At 43.5% G+C, this 13,082-nt stretch overlaps 1 protein-coding gene across 1 annotated transcript in view; it reads left to right on the top strand.

Moving 5' to 3' along the window:
* The window catches only part of RNF38 (ring finger protein 38), a 655,055-nt gene that overhangs the window by 337,504 nt on the left and 304,469 nt on the right, over window positions 1–13,082 (top strand). Inside the window, exon 4 of the mRNA XM_085641112.1 lies at window positions 4,964–5,177. Within this exon, the coding sequence (XP_085497238.1) occupies window positions 4,964–5,177 (214 nt within the window). The remainder of the gene's footprint in view (window positions 1–4,963; window positions 5,178–13,082) is intronic.

Raw genomic sequence — 13,082 nt, 5'->3', positions numbered from 1 at the left:
AAAACTAGTAGCATGATTGGTTTTCCTGCTGAAAGTTTCCTTAGGTAGACCTTCTTGCTGCTGCAGAGAATTTTAACATTCATTGCTCTCATTGGGTATTTTCACAATTGTTACATGTTATTTTAGCAAACATTTAGAAGGCAAGTGTGTGACTTGCTAGGAAACTTGACCACTCGAGAAGTGAGCCCGTCTTTCAGTAGCACCCACACTGCATGTTCTACCAGAGAAAAGGCGGCAGCTAGCAATCATCCCTCTCTGAAATTTGAATCGATGACTAGTTATTATCAATAATATGCTTTTTGAATGCACTAGTGCTTGGATGTCACATGAAGAGCAAATACAAAGTTCAGCCAGTCCGCCACTATAAATGCCTAATCTTCTGCCCATCGCTCTGTAAATTCATGTCATTAAACTCGTGCTGCATGTTGGGAGCAGGGTACGCAAACACTACTACATTAAATTAAAGAATATATTGTGGACTGCTAACCTATGTAAAGACTAACATATTTTTGGGAATTGTGCCCAAATATTGTGCATCATATGATCTTCACTGTTAATCAAAACCGTAGATTATTCCCCCTTGTATATGAAACGCAGAATGCCTCTTTTTAAGAAAATACAATTTTCAGCCGTATTTTTAATTGAAGGTGAAAAGCTACACTTTCCAAAAAGCAAGTCCTAGTAACATAAAAGAATCGGGCCAGGGTTCTCTATTTTTTTTCTCTCTGATAATAACCACATTTAAGTAATAGAAGAGGCCACATTGCGACATCTAGCAAAAGACTGTACCAAAGTGCTACATCTGACAAAGGAATAGGCAGCTGTTAAAAGTGGACAAGATTGAAAAACATACACTGCTCTTTTAAGGAGCCACTAAGTTTCATCTCTCATCATGTACTAGACTAGCAGTTTGCCTCAGTCTTGGTTCTCTTTTTTTTCTGGCTCATGTGGGATGGATCTCAGAATAGTTGGCACCTTTTCACCGTATTTTATTCAAGGTTTTCTCATCAGAATTGAGTTTAAAACGGCTTCACTCGATGTCTTAAACATGTTTGAAGCTTGTCTCATCACTTTTTTTTGTCTGTCTTGTGGAAGGAAGAAGGCTGTTTCTGGCACTTTGTGTGTGTTTGATCTGCTTACCCAGGTCTCATTCGGTCAAAGAATGTGAATTTTGGAAGGTTACAAAAAGAGCATGTAAGGATCTTGATGGAGTGCATGGAAGAGGGATGCTAAAAGATCTCAGGGCAAAGGATGAGAGGAAGAAACTTTGCATGCTGGCCCAATAATGTGCCCTTTTCTACTGAGTATGTGCACACTTCAGAAAAGGACCCCTGAAGAGGAAGAACCAGGGCAAAAATTAATTGACACCAATGAATCAAGGGACTTCTAAGATCACCGGTCATCATCGTAGGTTTTGATGTCTGAGCATCGTACACGTCTAAGGCCAAGTTAGTTGCAAGGATAACAACTTTGAGAGGGTACCATCCACTGAAGACTTCCATGGTTTCAAGCCTGCTGACATTGAAACACTGACTGTCTCCTAACTTGGTGTCAAAAGACAGTGACAAAGCATTCCATGTCGAGGTCCTCCTCACAACCCTCTAAGATGGACCTTGAGGCAGTCAACGGCATCTGTTTTTCCTGCTGTCCTTCTGGATGCCTTTCCTTCCACTTGCACCCTTGTGTCTTCCCTAGAGACTTAACTGTAATCCATCATCCATCAGGAAGACGCCTCTGGTTGCAGTGCATCATAATCTCCTGCTGGCCAACAGAATCGTCCCACCTCTGCTCTTGGGCACACCCCAAGAAGACTTAGGAGAAGGTCTCTATCCTTTCAGACATTATTCCTCATACTCGTCTTACACTCCCACATTACTGGCCTCCTCATCAACAAGACTGTCACATATGCATCAGAACCATCTATCATGATGTGGAACGGCGATGCTCAGCGTACAGACTGAGGCCTCTTATTCCTGTCTTAGTCATTATGAAGATGTTGCAGTCTTGATCTCTTTCATGGCCTGTCTTACCTTTGGACCCTGGCTTTAGGGAACTTGTGGAGGAGAAGTAACCCCAAAGCTATTGAAGTGCAGTACTTCTGATTGGTATCCAGTATATTTGCGCCACAAACCTAAACTGGAATCAGTCCTAGTTGTAGTCAGGAAAAACTTGCATCGGCCTCAAAGGCATCAGTGCCTACAGATATGGAGAGAAAATGTATTGCCAGAACAAGTCATAAAGTTTATGGACCAGAGCAACCACGTTTAATGCAACTGGCACCCAAGCGCTGCTAGGACAATGTCACTGAGCCCTATGGGAACCCTAGCCACTTTTACAGAGGAGCTCCCAAAAGAACGGAAACCAGATTTCATATCTTGCAAGCGGTCCATCTAGTGTCCAATCAAGGGATCAGCTTTTCCATTGATTCTGAATACAAGTAGCACACCAACTTTTACCAAGGTATCTCCTACAGTTATGTGTCATGGCTGCTATTGACATCTTTGAAGCCTGATGCACATTTAAAAATTAGGAGCCTAAAAGTCACAGGATTGGTCCATTTCGATTCTCAGATGAATGATGAGATGCAGAGGATGAGGAAAGAGGCTGAAACCTCAAATCTCAGCATAGGCAAAGGCAGTGCCGCTTCTACCAGGGAAAAGGGGTTCAGTTGCCATCAGCAGCATGCAACTGAAAGACCACAAGCAACCCATGCACCACAGAATCGCTGACACATGTCACCAGCAGCACCAGCGACCCTACTTTTCTGGGAAGTCCCATTCCCCTTCAAGTTAATGGCTCTCCGACTTCCTCTCCTCTGTTCACCACTCATTTGGCAGGGAGTGTTTCCAATCATTTCAGACAGTGACAAAGCATAGCAACTTGCAGATGGGTCCTGCAAATAATAACAAGCATTTGCAAATCTAATAGGTTTGCCATTTGGACATATTGGTTTTGCCGGTGCTGTTTGTGATACTGTGCACCATAGGATGAAATATAAAAGAAAAAAGCCATAATGATCCAGGGACAATTTCTTCTTATTTACTGATCAGAGACTGCTCTCTTGGAGAAAAAAACTAGGGCATGGTGAGGGCAGCTGGCACGTGGAAGGGGGTATAAAATAAAAATAAAGCTGCATGGGGTGAAGGGTAAGAGCAGCACACGAGGGAGAGAGTAACACAGAATGGAGGGAGATGCGCAGGAGGGAGAGAGCAACATGATGTGCACGTGACAGGGAAGAAGCACACGAGTACAAGCAGTATATGAGGAAGGGAGCGCTGTGGTAGATATTTAGTTAGAGAAGAAGCACAGGAGGGACAGATCTGGAAAACACTTGTGTTCTCGTGGAATGCAATTAGAAAAAAGTAGTTCCCTAAAAGTAAGTAGTGGATGGCTATAAATCAACCAATCAAAAGGATTGCCAGCTGGCTATGATGCAGGGGAGGGACAAACACAAGAAGGTCGCGGCAAGCCATTAAGTAAAATTCAATCAAATGAGTGAAAATAAAGCCATCCAATGGCAAGCAGTGAGCAGGCTGTAAACCCACTGTAAGTTCTTGGTAAGCCCACTTTAGATCTTTCGACAGCTTGCACTGTCTGATAGGCGATACCTAAAAAACAGTTACGCTCTTCAATTCAGATCCTCACCTCTGTCAGTCCCTGAGACGGCTTACTAAAATATTAGCTGCAGTTTCTATGGGTGGCGGTTACATCTCTAATACAAAAGCGAGCCATTGAGCCTGTTCCTTCCTCTCCCACAGTGAAGGACATATATTTGAGCCTATTTGAACTCCAAAATAAAGACTCAAACAAGTATTTAGACAGATTGTGGACCTGAGACAAGCCAACAAATGGTTTAAGAGGCAGAAGTTCAGTGTGCTGGGTCTGTGCCTAATATATCCATAACTCATTAATTAAGACTGAATGTGTGCTGTGGACTAACAAGATGCTTACTTACACATTTCAGTGTTGAGGAAGCATACAAAATATGTGAGGTTCACAGTAGGCAGTTCCCATTACCAGTACACTGTTCTTCCCCTCAGTATGAAATCTGCACCTGCACCTTAGACATTTTCAAAGTGTATGTTGGTGGTAGCAGCTCATCTGTGCAAACAAAGGAGCTTCATCTATTCCTACTTTGACAACTGGTTGATAAAGGCTCATGCTGCAGAGAAGGCATGTCAGGACTTCAATGCCACTATTGTGCTTTTAACATTCGCTGACCATTCCCATCGATATGTAAACGGGCGTCGTAGCACAACCGGGGGCATTCGGCCACCCGGTTGGGACCCCAATGATGAAGCATGACACCAACTAGGTTGGTGTGTGAGGGTCTTTTAAACAAACCCAGTGGGTTCCAAACACAGCCAACTAGTGATTGTACCACACACATATTGGGTTCGTCCAACATTGTTGAACACATTCCCATCGATTACCAGAAATCATAGTTGACCCCTGTACAAATACCGGACTATGTAGGAGCACTGTTAAACACAGCACTGAAGAGAGTGACTTCCAGAGTAGAGAGAGAAGTTACACTTTTCAAAAAGGTCATCCCAATCAGAGAACTGCTTTTCTTATGGCTGGTCACATTTTGTCTCTTCTGCTGTCAATGGCCTTATTTCATTATAAGTTTTAAACACAGTGGTCCCTAAACAAGGACAATAGACGTAAGGAGCGATGAATATAGACCCAGAGTCAGTACTATATTTAAAGTTGTCCAGCCGGACAGAAATGCTTTTAATTTGTCAAATTAACACGGAAGCACTAAAGTGGGACACAAGCCTGCATCCTACTAAGAGCATAAACAGAAAACAGAAAAACAAAAGAGAGGTTCAGGCATTATTTGTTTTTCTGATTTTGGGTTCCCTTTGTCACTACAGTATTGTTTCTAAACTGATTTATTGCTTATGTAAATTCTCTCATTTTACATACATGTGTAATCTTTCTTTCCTTTGTCTTGCAGTCCTCCTGTCCGTCGCCAGAGAGGAAGGAGGGATCGTCTCTCTCGCCATAACGCTCTTGGTCAAGATGAAAATTACCATCACGTTTCATATGGACAGCAGCAAGCCATCGAAGAGCCTCGAGCTTTTCATCCACCGAATGTATCCCCACGTATGCTACACCCAGCCGCTCACCCACCTCAGCAAAATGCTGTGATGGTGGACATTCACGAACAGGTAAGAAATGTGCTGGGGAAAGCAGTAAACAATGCTGGTAGATGTACAATAGAGTTTTACATTCCAAAGTTGACTGAAAATACTGTTTAAATAGCTGTTGAATTGAAAGAATTCACGACATTGCGAGTAATGGCTGTTATTTACCCAGGTTAAAACGTTAATCTTCACTCCAAGAACCAGTCCAGGACTAATCTTTAACCACACCTTAAAGTCATATTAGTTCAACAAAGTTCTTTCCTAATAGCATTCAAAGCTACTTTGGGAAGACTATAAAAATGTTTATCTACAAACGACCTCCGTACAGATTTGTGTGCACAGCTCTGACAGTTTACTGATACTTATTTGATCCTTTTCACTATTTTTGTTGTACATTTTCGAACTGACTGGTATTTTAGTAGGTTATATTTTGTTTTGCTCATAATCTTTGTATTGAACATTTACAATTAAGTACAACCAAGCATGAAATGAGCACTAGTGGTCTACATGATATGACATATGACCAATTGGCACAAAATGAAAACGGCACCAGTATAGAATTATACAACAGTAAAAGTTAACACAGCGAGTGGGCAAGTGTGCTTGGAGGTCATCCACCGCGGGCCATGTTGCATAACTAAAACGAATAAAAACAACAAATCAACCAAAATATAACAATCCCATATCGAGGCAATCGTTGACCTCACTCACTGGTCATAGATTGTGATGTTGCCTGTCATAGGGCAAGGGCTAAACATGTTAGTACTGAGGGGAGGGAAGGTATTAAGTACCCAGTAAAGGTATTGAGAAGAGGTAAGTCCAAGAACTGTGGGGCTCGCAGCTTGGGGGTGGGGGGAATAGGTGTGTTCCAAGTATGTTAGGTGTTGTGTGAGTGGGCGCTGTTTTATTTTTGTTGTGCTTATTATTGTTTTCTGGGCAATTTATTTTTTCTACCTTTTTCCGTGCCGAAATGTTTTGGTTAACCTTCAAAAAAATAATTCCCCTTGTAAGAGGAAGATCGTTTTTTGGAATGGCTCGTTGTGTGGTCGGTCTGACAGGAGTGAGTTTGAAACACTGTAAAGGATGGGCTGGAGTGATGTAGTAGACGTTGAGTATCAGTATCATGATAGACAAACGTTTGCTTGAATGAATCTTGTCAGCCTTGTGCTGGATAAATGATCAGTTATGATAGAAATAATTTAGAAGATTTGTATGAGATGCAGTGGTCAGCAAGACAACTGTATTAATGTTTGAACAAATGGACAGGAGAGAGTTTATCTTTGTGGTCTTGTAAATAAAGCTATGTTTGAATTTAAGCTGACAAGGTACTGTTAGAGGTGACCGAAATGTATTGTATAAAGCTGATAGAAGGCACTGTTTTCATTGAGACTAGATTTGCAGAAAATTGTGGAGGCATGGAGGGATAGCCAGAAGTCTAGGAAATGATTCCGGTACATATTGAGAAGATGTGGTGTTGGAGAGGGGAAACCGCCTTTTCAACAAAGGCTGATTCACGCAAACGTTTACACCGAAGGCTTTATCACACAGACGTCTTTCAGCGCAAGCCTTTACAACGCGAAATTTTACAACAAATATGCCTTTATCACACATCCCTGTACTACGAATTTCTTAGTAAAGGCATGAATAGTGAAGGCATATTCATGGTAAAAGCACTCCAATTCGTGGGCTCCATTCACCGAGCGTCGCGTTTGAGATTCACTGTAAAAAACGAGGGAGATTGTATTTAAAAAAAACATAATTTACAAAGTCATCATCAATAGCTTTATTTCGACAATACATGTCATAAAAGCATTATTACATAAAATGCAGTAAGAGAAAATAACACAGTGAATTAAAATATCATATGTACATATGCAAGTAAGCATAAAATGTCAGCTCATCCTAGAGCAGTAAAAGATAGCTACATATCATAAAAGCAACAACAGGGATAGTTGGGGGTAAATACAAGCGTTATGATAAATGGACATGGCCGAGGCTCAAGGTTAGCATACTGGAAACTCAACATTAGGCAGGGGTAATTCCAAGTACAGCATTTTTCAATTGGAGCCCAGTGTCAATTCATACTTGATTGGTCGCGTGGCCCACAAATTAAGATCTTATAGACCACACCCACCTTAAGAACTTAGCTACAGGACTATCGACATTTTCCAGTAGAAGCTTACAGACTGTGCTAGTAAGTTTATACTGTCAGACTTTTTGAGTTTATGCACTGCCTTTGCGTGATTTAGAGTTCGTGTTTCGAAGTCTGACAGATTTCTCAATCCGATATACCTCCAGTCCTTATCTACGTATGTTTCTTACGTTTACCCACTGTATTTGTTACATCACGATTTGTATACAGCCCAAACCGTGTCTCTCCCAGGCAATGCCGCGTGAGCAGGTGCCACTTGAATGCGCATTTCTATTCACTTTCATAGGATTCTAATAGTGAAATATAGATTTGGAATGAACATACATAGGTGTAAAACTAGATTATCTATTAGATTTGTGTAATTTACACAGTGGTGGGAATGTAAGTAAACAAATTACCCTAAATCCATACATTGATCAGTTGGGGGCTTTCAGAACAAGCATTAAAAATGCAATAGGTCTCGCCCTCGTTTAAGTTAAAGCAATTCTGTTTGTAATTAGGTGGCTTTTTAGCTTTGCTTTTATTAGTGTCTTTCAAACTTTCATGTACATAACATGCATATGTATGCATATATGTATATGTATGCATGCATTTAAATTTGTATTTATATAGATATGCAGATGTGTGTGTATATATATGTGTGTGTATGTATGTATATATATATATATATATATATATGTGCATATCTGTGCGCGTAGAAAGTAGAGAGTAGTAGAGAGAGGTAGCGTAAGAGGTAGAGAGAGGTAAGAGGTAGAGAGTGAGTAGTAGAGAATGAGTAGTAGAGAGTACTAGGTGTCTCTATGCATGGGTGGCTCTGTCTGTGTGTGGGTAACTGTGTGTGTAGGTGGCTCTGTGTGTGGCTCTGTGTGTGGGTAGCTTTGTGTGGCTCTGTGTGTGGGTGCAAATGCAATAGGTCTCGCATTTGAGAGAGATTAAGCTATTGACATTGTAAATAACAATGCCGTTTCTTTAAATGTTTTAAAAATATAAACAAAAATAATGTCATGAGCAATGCCAAGAGCTCTAACTTTATCAGTGCCGAGACCATTGCATTGTAAATGCTTGTTATATGATTTCAAAGAGCCTGCTAGGAAGTCGGTGCATGCTATTCCCATAGTCAACTACATCTGAGAAGAAAGCACAAGGATTGTGCAGAATCCAGCTATGGTAACAGCAGTCTTGCCGTGAATAGACACGAAATACAAAGCACCTGAGGATTTACTGGCCTGCTTGGTGGGACAACCAAAGCAGGACTCTGTTATTGCTCAACCGGCTCAATGCCGATCTAAAAATCCTTCTACACCGGTCTCATCTCCACCAGACCAAGAGGGCAGACGCCTAGACAACATAGACAAAACATTCTCCATGATTTCTGCCATCACAGTCCGTGCTTCTAACTCACTTGCTATATTGGGCCTTTTCGACTGACAGATGTGATCCGAATTGGTGCACTTAAAGATCTCGTGCTAGAGGATAAATGACTAGAGACTTAAAGAGTCCTACAGGAGGGATAGAGAACATCCTCTGAAATGAGTGATTGTGCAATAGACATAGCCTCTACTGGATTTCAGCAGCGGGCAGGTTCCGCAGTTTTTAGGTGACAAGGATGTCTCAAAGCAACCTCATTCTGGCCTGAGGTCTAATCAATAATCCTGGACATGTCTTATCATTGGGGGGCCCTCTTTGGTAAGCATGTCGATAAGGTCATCAAGGTGGATAGGGCAAAGTCATGGGGGGGGGGGGGTGCTGCAGTTTTGCAAGGTGCCCTTTCGAGGAGAGCATAGAAGATGTTTCTCCCTTTATAGAGGGGGTTATCAGTGCTTTCAACAGCCCTATCAACAACAGTACAGGCCATCTTACCAACAACAGTTCTATTGTCCTCCTCCAACAGCGGCCTAAAACAAGCAACGGACTAGGCCCCCTCAGGGCAGAGAAGCCAATAGAGAACAGTGACCTCTCTTGAGTGTTGGGGACCCAACCCTGCAACAACCGTGGGTTCAAACATTTTCAATTTCTCCAGGAAATTAAGGCAAATAACTGCAGACAGATGGGTATTAGATCTTACCACCTATAGTCATACACTTGAACTTGTCAAACAACCACCACCAGCTTCACCAAAGGGAGCACACCCACCTCGTCTTCCCTTACTCAGAGAAGAAGCCCTCACCATGCTAGCCAAAGGAGCAATAGAAGGGTATGGGTTTCTACACCAGTTTTTCCTAATCAAGAAAAGAACAAGGGAATGGCAACCCATCCTAGACCTCCAAAAGTTAAACCAGTATCTGTGCAAGCAATCCTTTCGCTTGGTCACCCTTTCCTACATCCTGCTTCTCCTAAATCACTGAGACCACATGACAACCCTGCACTTACAGAATGTATACTTCAACATCACCCTTTATTCATATTTCGAAAAACCTGCGCTTCACTGTAGCTGGCACACATTAGCAATTCAAAGTTCTCTCATTTGGCCTCAAATCAGCTCCCCACATTTTTACTAAATACCTAGCCCTTGTGACAGCCTCTCTAAACAAGCATTTGCAATGCAATAGGTCTCGCATTTACAAGAGTTTGAACTATTGGCATTTTAAATGACAATGCCTTTTATTTATGTTTTTGTTTTTAAAACATAAATAAAAGGCATTGTGATTTACAATGCCAATAGCTCAAACTCGCGTAAATGTGAGACCTATTGCATTGCAAATGCTTGTTTTATTTTTGCCAGATTTTATATAGCGACAGCTCGACCCGAAGGTATTGGAGCGCTTTACATGAGCACCAGTTACTTTAAACAAGGACACATTCATTTTTGGTAGGCACGGGGAGATTAAGTGATTTGCACCGAATCACAGGATGTTGAGCTGACACCTTCTAAAATCGGCAGCTCTAGCCGTGAGGCTACATTCTCGCCGTTCTTCTCACTATAATGTAATGTAAACAGAATTTCTAAAGCGCACTATCACCCCACGGGTATCCTGGCGCTGACTGACAGTGATTCCTCTACATGCACTTATTTACCCACCAGCTGAAAAACCTACACTACCTCCTAGGGAAAAGATATGTTTTAAGTTTTTTCCTAAACTGAAGGTATTCTTCTATTTGTCTGATATCGGGCGGGAGATTATTCCACAGGTGGGCAGCCGCCCAGCTGAAGGCTCTCCCCCCAAACCTGGGGGTTCTTATACTGGCGGTACAAACCAGGTGAGCCGTGGAAGAGCGAAGATTACGTGATGGGGCGTGCCAGGCAAACTTTTTCTGCAACGGCAGAGGTCCAGATCCATGAAGGGCCTTAAAAACAATACATAGTGATTTAAACTGGATTCTCTGAGCTAGAGAGAGCCAGTGAAGATCACTAAGGGCCTCCTCTTGAATGCAGGCGTACACTGCATGAGGAGCTCTAGCCTGCCACACAATATTTCACAGGAAATCTAGACACACTGCTCCTCTGACTGGAGCCTGAGCTTCCCCCAGCGGGGCAGCCTTGCACCTCATGCACCGTGCGTGCATCCGAAATGTCTTGGGGGCTAAACACGCATGTGAGTGGGTCACCACCCTCCCTGCAGAAAGCGTCAAGGAGCCATCCAAACACAGTCAGAACTCTCATGGAAGCAGCTCCTGGTCGCAAGCGTTGGACTCTGGAGTGGGGGTGAGGAGGGGGGCGTTGATTCAAACATTTCAGGTGACTATAAATGAGTGCAGCTCAGGTTTGGTAGGGTTAGTGAGTCACAAATGAGTGGAAATGAATGCCACGCATAAAAGTTACTGCCCTCTCTGGTGAAGGTGCTAATCGTCCCTTCATTATGCCTTTGGGCATTAACAGTGGCTAGTTGACCTTTCTCTTTAGTGTGCTTCGGAGGCATCTACACTTGTTAAGTTACCACCTACCCACTCCCCGTGTTAATTTGCCTTCAGTAGGAGCTCATAATTGCCTGGTCATTAACAGTAGCTGTCAGTTATTAACAGACCGGCCCCATATCATATCTTCGTCACTCGTTGAAGACACCCGTCCTCGAGCAAGCCTGGCCCTTGCCCCTACTCTGCACTTCCAGTGAACTTAGAAGATAGACAAACAACAAGGTATCACGACACTTCGAGCCATCTGATGGGCTCAGCCAGTCTAGGCGCCTGAAGGAGGGTGGGAATGACCAACAGAGAAACGCAAATCTCTCTTAGTTCTAACAAACGTAATTTTCTGAAATTGTGCCTACAAAGACGCGCACACATATGTGTATAGGATATATACTTCACTGGTACACGCAGCAATCCCTAAAACGTATTATCGTCTCACCCCCCAAATAAAATATATCACGCTCCCTTTATTTAGTCTGGGTGAGAGTGGGGGTGTAGAGGCTGTAAGCATTGCCCAGTGCCCCGCACCAACAGGTAGCAAAACATTGGCACTTACTGGTGAGACGTGGTCAGCAAAGCAGAGGAGCACACACTATTAGACTGCCCGTCCAGGCGCTATAGATAGTGGAAGCCTTTCCTCTGCAGCGCCTAACACCGAGTATGGCTGCCCCAGGGTCACACGGTGCGGCAGGGACTGGGCTGCTTACGTGCTCGGATCTCTTTGAGGTGAGAGGTGGCGGTTCATGTTTCAGTCACAGCTACATTACAGCTTGTCGAAGAGTTTAAATCTAACTCACCGGGACAGTACCAGAGACGAGGAAAAATCTCACAAGCTAAAACTCTGCAAACGACGACGGTGCCCTCCCCCACGCCCAAACAACCAAATGATGGTTCAGTTTAATGATGCACAGTCAGGAGGGTAAAGTGAGCGTCGCCGCTTCTTGCTTCCAAGTCGCCGGGTTGTGAGAGTCGAAGGGGGCCGTCAAGGTCCTCTCCAGGGCAGTGGGCACTCGTGCCTGCCTATATCCTTCTAGGCGAGCACCAGCAGTCTCTCAGCCGGAAGCACTCACGGTATGAATGCACCACCGAGACAAGGACTGCTAAGATTACACTGAGAGAGAGAGATGTAATGGAAAAAGGAGAGAGCGCGAGAAATGGAAAAAGAAAGACACAGAGATGAAGACGGAGGAGAGAGCTGCAGAAAGAGAAATAAAGGTAGAGCGCAAGAAAGCGAGAGAGAAAAGCAAATGAAGACAGAAGAAAGAGAGAGATGGGGAGAGAGAGAGCGGGAGAGAGATGACAGGAGAAGAAGACTGGAGAGAGTGCGGTAGACAGAGTGAGGTGAATACGGAAAGAAGGAAGACAGAAGAGTCGGGGTGAGAAACAGAACGGCAGGAAGGAAGGAGCGAGAGGCGTGTGGGGAGAGACAGAGAGCGAGGGGGGAGACAGCGTTCAGAGTCGAAACAGGGAGTCAGCGAAGATGGAGGAAGAGAGACTGGAATTGAAAGACAGTCCGATGGATGGAGTTTGAGAGAAGGACATTGAGGAGTGGAGGAGAAGAGGGTGGACAGAATAAGTGAGAGCTTCAGAGGGCTGTTTTAGAGAGAGGGCACGAGAGGTGATGGAGTCAAATGGAGAGGGGAAGTGAAACTATAGAAAGAGAAGGACAGATTTGTAGAGGAGAGAGAACGTGGAGACGGGGATTGGGGGATGGGACTGGCGCGTTAATGGAGAGGGACGAGAAAAATAGAGAGATAAAAAGGGATAGTGGAGTGAGTGAAATAGAGCAAATGACTTGTGCTGCTTGTGTAAGCAGCAAGTCTTCGATCTCTTATCTTTATGGGGCCATGTGTTTCTAATTAGCGTGTAGGCACGCACTGCCCCGACCTCTCAAAGGAAAAAAATCTTGACGAAACCAAGATTTTTTTCCT

This window comes from Triturus cristatus, chromosome 2_2, assembly GCF_964204655.1.
Source record: "Triturus cristatus chromosome 2_2, aTriCri1.1, whole genome shotgun sequence".
In the NCBI taxonomy this organism is placed as follows: domain Eukaryota; kingdom Metazoa; phylum Chordata; class Amphibia; order Caudata; family Salamandridae; genus Triturus; species Triturus cristatus.
The sequence above is the reverse complement of the archived record's forward strand: the minus strand, read 5'-3'. Positions and strand labels throughout refer to the sequence as shown.